This window comes from Anguilla anguilla, chromosome 8, assembly GCF_013347855.1.
Source record: "Anguilla anguilla isolate fAngAng1 chromosome 8, fAngAng1.pri, whole genome shotgun sequence".
NCBI classification, from domain to species: domain Eukaryota; kingdom Metazoa; phylum Chordata; class Actinopteri; order Anguilliformes; family Anguillidae; genus Anguilla; species Anguilla anguilla.
The window spans coordinates 10,374,355-10,390,685 of NC_049208.1; the positions used below are offsets into that span (position 1 = coordinate 10,374,355).

General features: G+C 45.1%; 1 protein-coding gene across 5 annotated transcripts; it reads right to left on the minus strand.

Moving 5' to 3' along the window:
* Nucleotides 1-1,574: 1,574 nt before the first annotated feature.
* Nucleotides 1,575-16,116, minus strand: LOC118234515 (BMP and activin membrane-bound inhibitor homolog). 5 transcript variants are annotated; one of them, XM_035431102.1, is made up of 4 exons: nucleotides 15,176-16,116; nucleotides 14,349-14,417; nucleotides 4,204-4,485; nucleotides 1,575-2,547 (listed from the first exon to the last, which is right to left on the minus strand). In XM_035431102.1, exons 1-4 carry the CDS (start codon nucleotides 15,231-15,233, stop codon nucleotides 2,147-2,149), a joined length of 810 nt encoding a protein of 269 aa, XP_035286993.1. In that variant the 5' UTR covers nucleotides 15,234-16,116; the 3' UTR covers nucleotides 1,575-2,146. The 5 variants fall into 5 exon arrangements, with proteins under 5 accessions (XP_035286993.1, XP_035286994.1, XP_035286992.1 ...); XM_035431103.1 differs by lacking the exons at nucleotides 14,349-14,417; nucleotides 15,176-16,116 and adding an exon at nucleotides 5,869-6,366; XM_035431101.1 differs by lacking the exons at nucleotides 14,349-14,417; nucleotides 15,176-16,116 and adding an exon at nucleotides 5,239-5,333.
* Nucleotides 16,117-16,331: the final 215 nt, after the last annotated feature.

The following is a 16,331-nucleotide window of genomic DNA, read 5'->3' on the forward strand; positions in this document are numbered from 1 at the left end:
ACAAGTTCCAGGAAAACACATCGACGGGAAAAAAAATGAATACCCCTGGTATCGATGGGCGCGCACCATGCCCCGAAGAAACCCGCAAAAGCATCGAAGGGCACGCCGTCCCTGGGAGACCGTGACCCGGTCCGTTCGGCCCGAGTCCGATGACTGATGTCATCGCTCGAGTTGGTGCCCCGCCCTGCTTCGTTTGTGTGTTTCGCAAAAGGCGTAGAAGCCTGTACAGGACCACGGTCCATACATTATACAATATCCAGGACACCAAAAAAAAAAAACCAAAGTCATGGAACATTCTGTAACTTTCCCAAACAAAAAAAAAACTGTTGTTTTACGGAAGTTCCAATGCTGTTAGTGAGATGGAGTTTATTCCATAGCTGGTCAATGCCAAGGGACCCCCCAACGTGAGTTACAAACCCAGTTCCCACAGCCCAGGAACCATTACACTACACTGCTACAATGGACAAGGGGGGGAAGATACAGCAACCACTTTTTTTAAAACCGTGCACCACATCCGTTACACATAATGTGGTAATGCCTCGTGACAAAATGGGCCAATCCCAAAATCCATTGTGGAACAAATCTATCATGCCCCCCGGAAATGGGGTGGACAAAACATGAATGCACCTGTCTGCACACAGGTAAGTGCAGAGCTTTCTTCTCATTCAACAGTGAAAGGCCATTTAATGCACACATTCTGTGGTGCTGAATGGGGCTGGGTTCACTCAGAGTATGAACAAGGTGAATATTAAATAGGCCTGTACAGCACAATGGCTTCCAGGACAAATCCAGACGCAGCTTGCACAAAAAAAACTGCTGGAACTTGGAAGCACGAAATCTCACCACTGGAGATGAGTCAGACGTGTAGCGCAACTGTAAAACAAGACATCACACCTTTCCGCAGATTTCGATATTCCCTTAAGGGCGGTTAATGAGGTCATAGGGAAGCACGAACGCGAGTCTTCAGATCTGATCTGTTGAATCCGGTCGCACAACAAACAAAAGAAAATCCAACTGAAAAGGCCATTTTGATGATTTTGTATTTCAAAATAATTGCGTTTTGCATTTAATAACTTCCAGCCCCCTTCTCCCACAATCTAACGCACCACAGATCCAATAAAATTAAAATGCACTCGTATATTTCTAAATAAAGATGCAGTCGTGAGAAATGTGTCGTCTGAAATTTACAACAGCCTTGTGTTTCTTAGTCTCTTATACAACCCCTTACACATAAAAAGTAAATGATTTGGACGTTTAATAGAAGCCTTTGGATTCCCACATATCGTTCACTGCCTGAAAAGCAGAGATCGTACTTTGTACTTGGAAGCTGTACACAGAGTCTCTTGTTTTTTGGCACTCAGGACCCACAAAAGTTTCTAAGTACTTTCGAGACAAGATTACTAGAAAGTTCTGTGTGTAGTACTTGTCAAAATGACTCGGCAACAGGTAAGCCTAAAAGGCAATAGATTCTTATATTATCTAATAGAACATTATCTTATCGCATTTTAATTTGTAATTAAATTAAGCTAACAAATCATTTCCACTCACCAGCACAGAGAAAAACACCAAACAGGTCATCCGACAAAAATATATTTATATATACTTTAAAATCTTTACAATAAACTGGATGGAGAAACATACACAGAGGAGTGTGTACACCTAGAGTTAACACTGAATCTTCTTTTTCCCTCCTCAGCAAAAGTCTGTTTGTACCCTGGTCAGCGTGGATGTCTTCTACCGAGCTTCCGTTTAAAGCGAAACGACCTATTTTCTTTATACAAATGTGCAAATACGAGAAAAATTTTGGAATCCTTCAGCGGGTCCGCCGGGGGCCCGCAGCGCCAGGGGCCCGAAAACGGAGCGGGGCTCGTCCCGCGTTCTCCAGTTCGTTTTTAACAGCTCCGCTTCGATTCGGCGTTCGTTTCAAGTAAAGTGCTGCTTGGCAAAAAAACCAAAAAAAAAAAAAAAAACACACGAATTGCAGTACACAAGTTTTTTTTTTTTCTGAAGAAACAAGAAAAAAAAGTAATCGAACTGGGAAAGTTATCGACCGAAAGTGGTGTTTTAATGTCAACGGGAGAAAAGAACGCCTGGTTCTGTCCCAGATGGGTGGGGGTGCGGGGGGTGGGGATGGGGGGTGTGGGCATCATACGAACTCCAGCTTCCCGTGGCCCCGGTACATCCCCCAGTGCACCAGCGACAGGTCGGCCTGCCGCATCTTGTCGCAGGTCAGGCAGCAGTTCTCGTGGCCCGTCACGGGCACCATGCACTCCAGGTCCAGCTTGGCCAGGTGGCCCTTCTCCGCGTGGTGCCCGTGGAAGCTGTAGTGCAGCCGCGAGAGCATCTGCTGCCGCTGGTCGCGCAGGCGCCTGTTCTCGCTGCGCAGCATGCGCAGGGCCAGCATGATCAGCAGCACCAGGATCAGCCCGCCCGCGATGGGCACCGCGATCACCGCCGCGCGGAACCACACCTCCTTGGTGGAGGCCAGCTCCTGGACCCGCGTCACCAGGCCCCGGCTCCCCTCGGGTTGGTACCGGCCCGCCTGATCTGTGGAGGACAGCGGAGGACCGTCAGGCACACGCACTCAATCCCAGAATCCTTCTCAGGGACACTGGAGGACCAACAGGCACACACACTCAATCCCACAATCCTTTACAGGGACACCAGAGGAACGTCAGGCACACGCACTCAATCCCAGAATCCTTTTCAGGGACACTGGAGAACCAACAGGCACACACACTCAATCCCAGAATCCTTTTCAGGGACACTGGAGGACCGTCAGGCACACACACTCAATCCCACAATCCTTTACAGGGACACCGGGGGAACGTCAGGCACACGCACTCAATCCCACAATCCTTTTCAGGGACACTGGAGGACCGTCAGGCACACACACTCAATCCCAGAATCCTTCACAGGGACACCGGGGGACCGTCAGGCACGCGCACTCAATCCCAGAATCCTTTTCAGGGACACTGGAGGACCAACAGGCACACGCACTCAATCCCAGAATCCTTTTCAGGGACACTGGAGGACCAACAGGCACACGCACTCACAGAAGCCTTTTCAGAAATGATGCTGTGCACTGATAAAGAATCTAAAGCCCTGCTTCTTAAACTGTTTAATAGCGGGACCCAAATTATAAAAACCTTTCAATAGTGGGACCAGAATGAGGAATATTAGTGCCTAAATTAGAAAATGTGTGCCTTTCAGGAACCCGTCAAATACACAAACTAGCATAGCCTAATGGACCACAGACTCATTCCGGGACCCACCCCATACACCCCCGCGACCCATTTTGGGTCCCAACCCAAGTTCAAGAAACACTGGTCTAGACCAAGGATCAGTAAGCCTAGTCCTGGAGAGCCTCTGGGTTTGCTGGCTTTTGTTATCACATTCTAATCAGTAACAGCCTTGGAACCATGACACCTGGTGAGGTGAGTTACCTGCGTAATGAACTGCTATAATGGATCATGGCTTGTTATTTGTTATTGTTTAGGGCCTGTATTCAATCACAATTTGTCCTTAACTTTGACTTACAATCAAACACGCAAACAGCTGCATGTTTACAATGATACATCTAAATATTTAGTTTTTTTTTTTTTTTTTTTTTTTTAAGCTTCCACTTACATAACTAAATATTTATTCCTGATCTTACTGACTTAAAGTAAGAGCCCATATTTGCAAGAATGGCTTTTGCCTGTGAGCAAATAATTTCTCCTGTAAAGGGTAAAGGTACTCTGTAGGGAATGACCTCTCACCATAAACACCTGCTCAGCTTCCAGGTGCTTCAGATAGACATGCAATACTGTCAATACTGTCTAACTAAGCCTACTGCTGGAACTCATTAAATATTAAATTCAAGATTTGAAAGACTAACGTGCATTGTACAACAAAGAAATAAGCATCCACTGCAAGCTGCACTTATTCTGTAAAAATGCAATATCCACATATGTGGCCTGTGAAACGGAGACACTCAAAGTTTCACAAACCCGGTCGTCTTACTAAAATGAGTAGGGTTATTACCGTATATCCCAAGCGCTATCGGTCTTTGATGTTACCCACAAGCTTAAATATAAACCTGTAAAAATGCGTCTTTTTCAATGCATCCCTCACAAAAAAAGCATATTCTGCTTAAATCTGAATTCCTATCAACCATTAAAAGAATAACACAGCAACTTCAATCGAGCGATAGTTCCTTACCCGAAGCGTCTCCTCTGGCGTGGACCAGATCGTACAGGCCCTTGTAATTACACATGTCGTCATGACAGCACTCCAGCGCGGAAGAACCTCCGCTCTTATCTTCTGAGGTCTTGGAACTGCACACGGCACTCGAGGTCGTGAAAGGGTCGATACACCCGTGAGTTAGAGGAGAGTTCGTATTTTGCGGGTCCAACACCTTCGTGAAGCAGGCGTTTAGCTCCGATTTGCACATGTAGCCGGTAGCGACGCAGTGAGGGGCATCGCAGTAACACCTTATTTCTCCTGAAAAAAAAGACACAGAATGATTTTATTTCGTTGAAACAAAAAAATTGTAAGTCAATATAGTTATGTGGATTGCATAAGGATTACGTGTGGATACATAAGCATAATCTATATATCCAAGTTTGTTACATGCCACCTAAATGCTCGTCTCTTACCAACCAAGAAAACAACTAAGATCGGTGTAATTTTTGTAGCTTAGTAGTATCAATTTTGAAGCAGGAACAGTTCAGTAGTAGGAACTAGACTAGGCTGTAATTATTCAGTAGTTTACTTCGTCAAAGTCGGTTTAGCAACATTGTTACAAAAATCCGCACGCAAGTTGTGGCCAACATGAAGGGTAGCCTACTTTTTAGGAAGTAATGCTTCAGAATTGTTTTTAAGGAAGAACATTGAAAGACGATGTCAAAAACGCGTGCTCTCAAGAGGTACTCATCCACTTATGGAAATCGCTTACAAGGTTATAGGCAACATTTTGGCATAAGTGGAAAACTAAAACGATAACAAAAACCTGCACGTGGCTGAAATAAATAGCCTATCCACTCACTGACTTTTTGTGAAAGGGGAGGTTTATGGTGGCTGAAAATGCGTAGCCTACAACGGCAGCTCTTTGCGCATATGATTCATATGAATTATTATTTTAAAAACACGATAAAAAAGGTCTATAAATCTCCTGGCTGTCGTAACAAACAACACATGCCATTTAACCAAAGCCAGCACCTTCAGCTAAATCCGTAGAAACATGTAAAGCCTTGCCTAAGTGCCTTCTCTCGTGAAACTCACGAAACGTCTTTTTTTTCCTCTTCTCCATAAACCATGCTTCTCTGTGCATTAAACAAATACACGAGACAGACGTGGGTGACGGAGTGAACTCAAAGGGCTGAAGACCGAAACGAAACATTCTGACAGGGGAAGCCGACTTTTACAACAGTATGCAACTATGTTTAATACCGAAACCTTCTGGAGCATTAGCAAATCTATTTAGACACAGATAAAAATGAAATTTTAATGATAAATGCGTTGACGTGCAAGTTGGACGTGCACGCATGCAGTCTTGCGTTGGACACTCATTTCTCTACTACGGTCAAAATAAGGCCTTTTAGCTGTTTTAGTCAAATTGAGACAACATGAGCAAGGCTATTTTTGTGTTTGTGAGGTTCAAACGCCATATAAAGATCACGGACATCCATATGGTAAGAATGAAAAATGTGAACCAATTTTCCTCGTATTCAACGTTGCAGCCGTTCATCCTTTCCCTCCCCGCTCGTGAGCTAGCTCTTTGGCATTACATATCCTATAGCAAAATGCATACACAATGGTCCATAAAAGATTTGTTACTGAAGCATAGCTCAGTTGCATTCTATAATACTTTAGCTTGTTAGCTACCTTTTGTTAGAAGAACAGCCATAGCGCAAATTTCCAGTTGGAGCCAAATGGAAATGGAATTTGAATAGCGATCCATTTACGAAAAAAAAATCTTTCAAATCCACTTTGGTCGTCGCTTAGGTTTCGCAAAATCCGTAGTCACTGTTGCATGGGTGATCTGCACTGGGACACTGTTAAGTGTGCGGGCAGAACGCTCCAACGCGGATGCAAAAAGCATTGGCTGGACGTTTAGAATCGGTGTTCTTCTGCATTTTACATCACCGTAACACTTGTCAGATGTGCCGCTGAAATTTGGAGCTAGCAGAAAGAAAAACACATTCCTTTACTGACGAAGGAATACCACAGAATTATATCCACCAGCAATACAGTTCAACTTCTCGTTGGCATCTATTTTTTAAACCAAATAAAAAATAGAATAATCCAAAAACCATAAACCCGTAGATTCACACACGCGACCCCCTCGAGCGCCAGCAGTACTCTGAACTGAATTCAAGGGGGCAAGATATCGGAACACACTTCGGAGCCTAACTAGTCCACGCCTTCCAAAAGCACATTGGCCTCTGCTGTCTCTAATTTACATACACTAGTCTATACGAATTGGGATTGGTTGATCACACGGTCAAACAATTATAAATTCCGCCTACTTGCTCTGATAAAAAAAAGCATATTTCTCAGCATACACTAATACAAGATATTATTTGCTGTATATGCCAATGGCGTAACGTGAAATTAATGAAGAAAGCTCTTGTTCTGCGCGCATGTATCCGATAGCGGAAAACAATTAATGGGATTTGGAAATTGGGATGAAAAAAGCAAAATTATAGTAACATAAACAGATACCTACTGTTTATATCGAATGTTTCCTGTTGTTCAAAAGTAGTTTTATTTATCAATGTCACAAGAAGACAATACCATATAGGCCACAGCATGTTTGTTGTGCTGGCGTTTGTTTTATTGTTTGTCGCGCTTTTTGCTTATTTTTATTGAAACCTGTAAATGTGTTCCAGTCAAATGTGTTAGAAGAATGACAGGCCTGTGTAATTGTGTGCGTAGGCTAATTGTTGACATTTCGCGATGTAATTTATTTTTTCAGAGACGTGATCATCTATAATGGACAAAATATGCTACATTTTAAACTGCAACGTTTACTATTAATACCGACACGTTTTCGATTTATATTGAACCACGTGTCTTTCGTTCTTCATGGGTGTGGGTGTACTTTGTGACATTTCTGGTTAATCTTAAATTACTCGCCACCTGGCTTTAGAACGTGTGGCGAACGGTGAACAGGTTCCTCGGTATTATAAAACAGCATGTAGAAAATCTTCGTTCTCCCCTATTCGCGCGTTTGTGCCAAATGGACGTTGCCCCGGTGGTGCAGGACGGGCGTTTTGTGAACTCAGCAGTCCGGAGAAGAGCGCGCGGCGCCACCGAGACGACACCGCCAGGCCGACGCTCAATTATCCCCAAAACAATTCCGAGCGAAACGCAGAGCGGGCTGATCGATATCAAAACCTAACCCGATTGACTCTCTGATAGGCTGAGATCTGAAGCACTGTCTCGAGGCGTGGAAATAGCCTTAGGAAATGTATGAACGGGCCTCTCTGTTTTGTAGCCATAGGGTGCTTTTCATCTGGGAATCTCAACTCTTTACAGTTTGTGTGTGTATGTGTGTGTTTGTGTGTGTGGTAAGTGTTGGGGGGGGGGGGGGGGCATCCACGGCACCCACTTCACATTAACGGAAAACAGGCCCTGTCTCTTATAGGCTGTATAACTGCAAAGCTAACATGTGTCCACAATATATTTAGACAACTGATAATAATTTGACGTATTTGAATTGTACAGAGTTGACGCGGGTACAGCACTGCTGCAGACGCATGACTTCATGATTGTGAATCGCAGATTGTCTGCCTCACCCCCTCCCTCGCCCCCTCTCCGTTATCAAAGGCAATCGGACAGACACGAGAAGGCCTCTGCTTGCCAGTTTCCTATTGCACAAACAGGACATTCTTGCCTGCTGAAATTACAATCCTCCTTCGCGGGATTGTCTGGTCTCTTTGCAGGAACAGAGAATGGACCATAAAATCAATTCTACGTTGAATAAAGATGGTAAAATATTGGTGTGTGTGCATATATACTCACATATTTGATAATGTAATGATATTATTTACACACGCACACGCATACATACATATATACACACACACACACACACATACTGTTGCAGCAATGGGTTGTTCGCATACACAGAAAAACTTGGATTGACCATAAACCTATGGCAGCCTTCTCCCAGCCTTACAGAGTTCGCAGCGAGTACAGTGTGCTTTCCGGGGCCCGTCTTTAATGGTGCCGTTAGGCCTCTGTGTTCCTGTGACAGACCGTTTCGGCTACGCAGTTAGCGGAGAGTGTGTTTTGGGCAGTCTTTCCTCCTTTGTGATGCGTAGCCGTGGTTGTTTTTGATGGCCCCATTCGCACCTGGGTCCCAACTGGGTCCAGGCTTTTGAGGGAGGTGAGAACAGGGGAGACTGGCCGGGGGTGTGTGGGTGGGGGGTGGGGGGGATAGGCCCTGCCTAACCCAACCTTTTTTCTCCAGGCTCTTTCCCAGGCTGCTGGCCTGTCAGTACAGACCCTGTCCCCCCCCCCCCCCCCCCCCCCCCCCATCGGCCCCCTGGTGAGAACAACTGGTCATTTGGGATGCAAATCGATGGCGTCTCACCTGAGACAGGGCAGGGGAGAGGCGTTGACCTCAGGCCCAGTTTCAGGAAGAAGCCGGCCTGACTGACTACCTGGAAGAAACATTCCAACGCCCACTCATCACCACCTGAACACCTCTCTCACCATCAAGATCAGTACACCCATCGAGCTGGTAACAAATTTTAGGTCACATTGCAGGTGATAATCATTTATCCCTGCCTGTATAAAAGCCATGGACTGTATAGGTTAAAAAAAAAAAATGACTGGGTGAAATGAACCCGTTGAACTGTAAGGGCACATACATTTGATTAGAATGTTCTTAACTGAACATTCCAATGCTGATGTAACAATCATACTTGTAATTGAAAGCAGTGGAGTTCTAGAACAACAACAAAAAAAGAAACATTCAAAAAAACCTGCAGTTCAAAGGGTTAATCAGGGCACACAAAAGGTCTCAGAACAACTTTATTCCTTTGCCATCAGCTTTATGGACCCCCTCTCAAAATCCTCCCCAATGACCTGGTATCACAGATCACCTTCTTCCTGTAGATTTACGACCCTGTCCACTCTGTCATACAATTGATTAAAGCCTGCTACCCTGTCATTTTACACAGCCCAGGCAAAACAGACTGTGAGGCTGTGGTTTTAATGAGTAATTCAGGCCTGGATTAGACAAAAACAGCCTCAGTGATACAACTCTGTTTAAGCACCAATACTTGGTCTGATTAATTTAAATTAAAAAGTAATCACAACTGGCCAGTTGTATCTTACAGCAAAACAAGTAGAAGCACTTACCTTTTTGTTGGTCTGTGTGGGAGGGGTGGAGTTAATGGAGGTTTCACTCTCATACATCGGTGAGGGTTGCAGAAAAAAGCATCGTTACAAAACAGATAATTTACAGATCGAGAGAATCTTAAAGTCAAAGTTTTGCCATGTATCATTTGGTATAAGATCCAAGGTGTCGGAATATTCCTCCGATTGGACTCCAGAAGTCCAATGCCACCTCCTGGTGGCGATATCTTGCCATAAGAACTACTAATGGGTTTCTCTCCAGCACCGACTACATAGAAATCTAATGAAGATCATTTCCGAAGTTCGTTAAATGTTAATGTTTAGCTCAAAGTAAAAATAAATGCATGCATATGGACAAATCAGATCTGAAGCTATCCTGGAATAGTTTTTTTTTTTTTTTACGGTGTCTTTTCAACCAGCAGCAGACTTTAGAAAAAGACGTGCAGAGACGAGTGCTGACTTGCGCTATAGTCTAGGCACTCAAGTGCTGAAACGCACTGAAAACCAACTGGACATGCACTGTCCAGAACTTTTACACCAAAGAATGAAAATGGCATTAAATATAGGCTACTAACAGGAGAACAAGAACAAACTAAGAAATGCTATTAAAAGAAGTTGTGTCCTTTTGACATATTTACAAGAACTACAGACTGTTACCAAACGCTATCAGCAGAACAGACTGAGAGAGTTCTGGAGACAAATCAGTAACACCGGAATGCACAGGAAAATCAAAACCGCGGCGGAATCCACAGTAAAATTAAAGCGGCTTTTTTTCTCCAGACTGTACAGAAAAAACAATTCGAGCCTCCGCGCAGGATCGCATTTCCTAAGCAAATTACGATGCAAATAAATCCATTACGTTCGAGTTCAGTTTGTTTTTATTACTTCCCAAGATGTCAAGGGCATTTCCCTTTGAATGTGGATGAGGACACGTTGCAGATCAAGCAGGATTTTCAGGATTTTGGAAAGAGCAACGAGTTGAGCCTGCAAAAACGACAAAAAAAAAAAAAAACCAAGAAAGCAAATGACGCAACATCAAACCCAAAGCCACTTAGATATTTTCAACAGGTCCTTAATTACGACTCTTTTTTTAAATTTCACAGTAATAGGCACCACTGATTTATTCTACGTATAGGCACCACTGATTTATTCTACGTCCTAAATTAGTGGTCTCAAACTCCAGTCCAGGAGGTCTGCGGGTTTCGCGGAAAGAAGGCGTGTCGCCAGACACAAACTAAGAGCCGAAAAACACTGAACACCAGCAGAGATTGCAGCCCGCCACGACAGGAGTAGGATCCCTTACCTAGACACTCAAATCTGGACCCCTCAAGTCCAGTAGTACTAACGGTTTTCTTTTCGACATGAAATTGAATGATCGATGTCACCGACTGACCCGACTCCTCACGCCTGGTGCCCTGAATTTTAAACCAGTCCCCGATTACACGGCGAAAATGAAATCTAGATGTACTACACTGACTCTATTCAATGTTTGTGTATAACAGGGATTGCATGAATGCAAATGAAAATGAGCAGGGCTCTAGAGATTTAGTTCAGCATCTTTATTACAATATACACAGTTCACATTAGACCTTGTGTGACCCCCACGTCCGGTTGGTGGAGGACTGGGCTCCGTCGCCGTGGTTTCCGGTCGCGCCGTCATTAATTTTTATTTTTATTTTATTTTTTGCCTTTCTGTTCGTTACATGGTGTGAAAGGGGAAAAAAAACCGTGTAGCAATAATTCATGTAATACAACAGAGTTCTGATATACTAGTATTCACTGCAATTTTTCTTTAAAAAAGATAGTTTAGTATTTTTTTCTTTTTGAACCTTATTGATCAACTGTACACAGGAATGAAGTCCTCGGCTGGGTCCAGTGTGTTCTGAAAACCACCAAGTAAAGCAGGTTTGATTTTCATTTTAATTCTTTATTGTTTTAAAGTTGAGCTGTGAAATGGTGTTCGTGTTGGTAGGGAAGGAATTAAGTTTTTGCCAGAAAGACGAGAAACAAACAGGCAGTTTAACAGGGTGAAAGGATGGGGGGGGGGCTGTGTGTGCTGGGGGGTGGAGAAGCGTTCTGTCCAACGCTGCTGTGGGGGCCAATCAGGGGCCACCCAGGCACTGGAGACATCTCTATGGAAACACAGCATCGCCGAGACAGACTCCCGGGACTGTTGGAAAGGCAGGGAGAGGGGGGGGGGCACACAAGGGGGGTCCCCCCCCAAACCCTCTCAATTAGCCCACTGCTGGGTAAGGATCACGGGCTGTTCCTGAAACCTCAGCCCATGTCCCTGCTGCTCCAACGCAAGCACACGAGCGTACACAAACACGCAGTCGTGCACACACACACACACACACACACACACACGCGCAAGCTAACAAACACACACACACACACACACACACACACACGCAAGCTAACAAACACACACACACGCAAGCTAACAAACACACACAAACACACACGTGCACAGGCACACACACACAAACAGAAACACACGCACGCACACACACACACACACGCAAGCTAACAAACACACACAAACACACACATGCACAGGCACACACACACACACAAACAGAAACACACGCACGTGTGCACGCGTGCGCACACACACACACACACGCAAGCTAACAAACACACACAAACACACACATGCACAGGCACACACACACACACAAACAGAAACACACGCACGTGTGCATGCGCGCACACACACACACACACGGCGCACCAGTCCACTGGCGTAAGCTAAGGTCTGGGTGAGTTAAAGTGGACGGGGGCTAACGTACTCGACCGGTACGGGCGCTGATTAGTTTGGATGTCGGAGCTCTCAGATAGGCGCGGCTCTCACAGGCTCCGACGCTCTACAAAAAGGTATTTACAACATGGATACATCTACAAGAAATCTACACTCAGAGGGCCTCCTCCTTCCTTCCTTCCTTCCTTTCTTTTTCTCTCCCCACCGAAATTCACGCGAGGCTCGGTCACCACCTTCTGCCCTCGCCCTCCGCCCTCTGCCCTCGCCCTGGTCCGCCCCGGCCCAACGGTCCAAAGCCTGCTCCGACGGCGGCTCGAAAGTGTTAAGACTGGGCACGGAACGGCGGTCCGCACGTTCCGACCGTGTGCAGTCAGCCTCCCCCGGCCTCGCCCCCCCTCACACCATGAAGGAGTTCTGGTTCTTCAGCCGGTCCAGCTCTTTAATCTGCTGTCTCAGAAACAGTATCCTGTGGAGGGGAGGGGAGGGGAGGGGAGGGGAGGGGAGGGGAGGGGAGGGGAGGGGAGGTCCGTAAATCTGAGGGCTGCCACTTCGTACTCAAACTGATTTCTGTGCTCTTTTAGGGCGGCAGTGTAGCACAGTGGGTAAGGAACTGGGAATGTAACCGAAAGGTCACAGGTTCGATTCACACAAAATATGCTACATTTTAAACTGCAATGTTTACTATTAATACCGACACGTTTTCGATTTATATTGAACCACGTGTCTTTCGTTCTTCATGGGTGTGGGTGTACTTTGTGACATTTCTGGTTAATCCTAAATTACTCGCCACCTGGCTTTAGAACGTGTGGCGAACGGTGAACAGGTTCCTCGGTATTATAAAACAGCATGTAGAAAATCTTCGTTCTCCCCTATTCGCGCGTTTGTGCCAAATGGACGTTGCCCCGGTGGTGCAGGACGGGCGTTTTGTGAACTCAGCAGTCCGGAGAAGAGCGCGCGGCGCCACCGAGACGACACCGCCAGGCCGACGCTCAATTATCCCCAAAACAATTCCGAGCGAAACGCAGAGCGGGCTGATCGATATCAAAACCTAACCCGATTGACTCTCTGATAGGCTGAGATCTGAAGCACTGTCTCGAGGCGTGGAAATAGCCTTAGGAAATGTATGAACGGACCTCTCTGTTTTGTAGCCATAGGGTGCTTTTCATCTGGGAATCTCAACTCTTTACAGTTTGTGTGTGTATGTGTGTGTGGTAAGTGTGGTAAGTGTGTGTGTGTGGGGGGGGGGGGAATCCACAGCACCCACTTCACATTAACGGAAACAGGCCCTGTATCTTATAGGCTGTATAACTGCAAAGCTAACATTTGTCCACAATATATTTAGACAACTGATAATAATTAAACATATTTGAATTGTACAGAGTTGATGCGGGTACAGCACTGCTGCAGACGCATGACTTCATGATTGTGAATCGCAGATTGTCTGCCTCACCCCCTCCCTCGCCCCCCCTCCGTTATCAAAGGCAATCGGACAGACACGAGAAGGCCTCTGCTTGCCAGTTTCCTATTGCACAAACAGGACATTCTTGCCTGCTGAAATTACAATCCTCCTTCGCGGGATTGTCTGGTCTCTTTGCAGGAACAGAGAATGGACCATAAAATCAATTCTATGTTGAATAAAGATGGTAAAATATTGGTGTGTGTGCATATATACTCACATATTTGATAATGTAATGTAATGATATTATTTACACACACACACACATACTGTTGCAGCAATGGGTTGTTCACATACACAGAAAAACTTGGATTGACCATAAACCTATGGCAGCCTTCTCCCAGCCTTACAGAGTTTGCAGCGAGTACAGTGTGCTTTCCGGGGCCCGTCTTTAACGGTGCCGTTAGGCCTCTGTGTTCCTGTGACAGACCGTTTCGGCTATGCAGTTAGCGGCGAGTGTGTTTTGGGCAGTCTGTCCTCCTTTGTGATGCGTAGCCGTGGTTGTTTTTGATGGCCCCATTCGCACCTGGGTCCCAACTGGGTCCAGGCTTTTGAGGGAGGTGAGAACAGGGGAGACTGGCCGGGGTGTGTGGGTGTGTATGTGGGTTGGGGGTGGGGGGGGGAGTGGGGGGGATAGACCCTGTCTAACCCAACCTTTTTTCTCCAGGCTCTTTCCCAGGCTGCTGGCCTGTCAGTACAGACCCTGTCCTCCCCCCCCCCATCGGCCCCCTGGTGAGAACAACTGGTCATTTGGGATGCAAATCGATGGCGTCTCACCTGAGACAGGGCAGGGGAGAGGCGTTGACCTCAGCCCAGTTTCAGGAAGAAGCCGGCCTGACTGACTACCTGGAAGAAACATTCCAACGCCCACTCGTCACCACCTGAACACCTCTCTCACCATCTGAGATCAGTACACCCATCGAGCTGGTAACAAATTTTAGGTCACATTGCTGGTGATAATCATTTATCCCTGCCTGTATAAAGGCCTGATAAAGTACTGATTGTTACATCAGCATTGGAATGTTCAGTTAAGAACATTCTAATCAAATGTATGTGCTCTTACAGTTCAACGGGTTCATTTCACCCATTGAACTGTAAGAGCACATACATTTGATTAGAATGTTCTTAACTGAACATTCCAATGCTGATGTAACAATCAGTACTTGCAGTTGAAAGCAGTGGAGTTCTAGAACAACAACAACAACAACAAAAAGAAACATTCAAAAAAACCTGCAGTTCAAAGGGTTAATCAGGGCACACAAAAGGTCTCAGAACAACTTTATTCCTTTGCCATCAGCTTTATGGACCCCCTCTCAAAATCCTCCCCAATGACCTGGTATCACAGATCACCTTCTTCCTGTAGATTTACGACCCTGTCCACTCTGTCATACACTAGATTAAAGCCTGCTACCCTGTCATTTCACACAGCCCAGGCAAAACAGACCTGAGGCTGTGGTTTTAAAGAGTAATTCAGGCCTGGATTAGACAAAAACAGCCTCAGTGATACAACTCTGTTTAAGCACCAATACTTGGTCTGATTCATTTAAATGAATCAGACCAACTGGCCAGTTGTATCTTACAGCAAAACAAGAAGAAGCACTTACCTTTTTTGTTGGTCTGTGTGGGAGGGGTGGAGTTAATGGAGGTTTCACTCTCATACATCGGTGAGGGTTGCAGAAAAAAGCATCGTTACAAAACAGATAATTTACAGATCGAGAGAATCTTAAAGTCAAAGTTTTGCCATGTACCATTTGGTATAAGATCCAAGGTGTCGGAATATTCCTCCGATTGGACTCCAGAAGTCCAATGCCACCTCCTGGTGGCGATATCTTGCCATAAGAACTACTAATGGGTTTCTCTCCAGCACCGACTGCATAGAAATCTAATGAAGATCATTTCCGAAGTTCGTTAAATGTTATTGTTTAGGTCCAAGTAAAAATAAATGTATTGCATATGGACAAATCAGATCTGAAGCTGTCCTGGAATAGTTTTTTTTTTTTAATTTTTTTTACGGTGTCTTTTCAACCAGCAGCAGACTTAAGAAAAAGACGTACAGAGACGAGTGAATTGCTGACTTGCGCTATAGTCTAGGCACTCAAGTGCTGAAACGCACTGAAAACCAACTGGACATGCACTGTCCATAACTTTTACACTAAAGAATGAAAATGGCATTAAATATAGGCTACTAACAGGACAACAAGAACAAACTAAGAAATGCTATTAAAAGCAGTTGTGTCCTTTTGACATATTTACAAGAACTAAAGACTGTTACCAAACGCTATCAGCAGAACTGAGACTGAGAGAGTTCTGGAGACAAATCAGTAACACCGGAATGCACAGGAAAATCAAAACCGCGGCGGAATCCACAGTAAAATTAAAGCGGATTTTTTCTCCAGACTGTACAGAAAAAACAATTCGAGCCTCCGCGCACGATCGCATTTCCTAAGCAAATTACGATGCAAATAAATCCATTACGTTCGAGTTCAGTTTGTTTTTATTACTTCCCAAGATGTCAAGGGCATTTCCCTTTGAATGTGGGTGAGGACACGTTGCAGATCAAGCAGGATTTTCAGGATTTTGGAAAGAGCAACGAGTTGAGCCTGCAAAAACGACAAAAAAAAAAAAAACCCAAGAAAGAAAATGACGCAACATCAAACCCAAAGCCACTTAGATATTTTCAACAGGTCCTTAATTACGACTCTTTTTTTAAATTTCACAGTAATAAGCCGCGTTTCCACCGCAGGAACTATACCCCGGAAC

Coding starts and splice junctions, on each gene's coding strand:
- LOC118234515 (XM_035431102.1), bottom strand. CDS start 15,233: ATGTATGAGAGTGAAACCTCCATTAACTCCACCCCTCCCACACAGACC. Junction 14,418..15,175: donor CACACAGACCAACAAAAAAG/GTAAGTGCTTCT, acceptor TGTTTCTTCCAG/GTAGTCAGTCAGGCCGGCTT. Junction 2,548..4,203: donor CGCCAGAGGAGACGCTTCGG/GTAAGGAACTAT, acceptor TGTCCTCCACAG/ATCAGGCGGGCCGGTACCAA.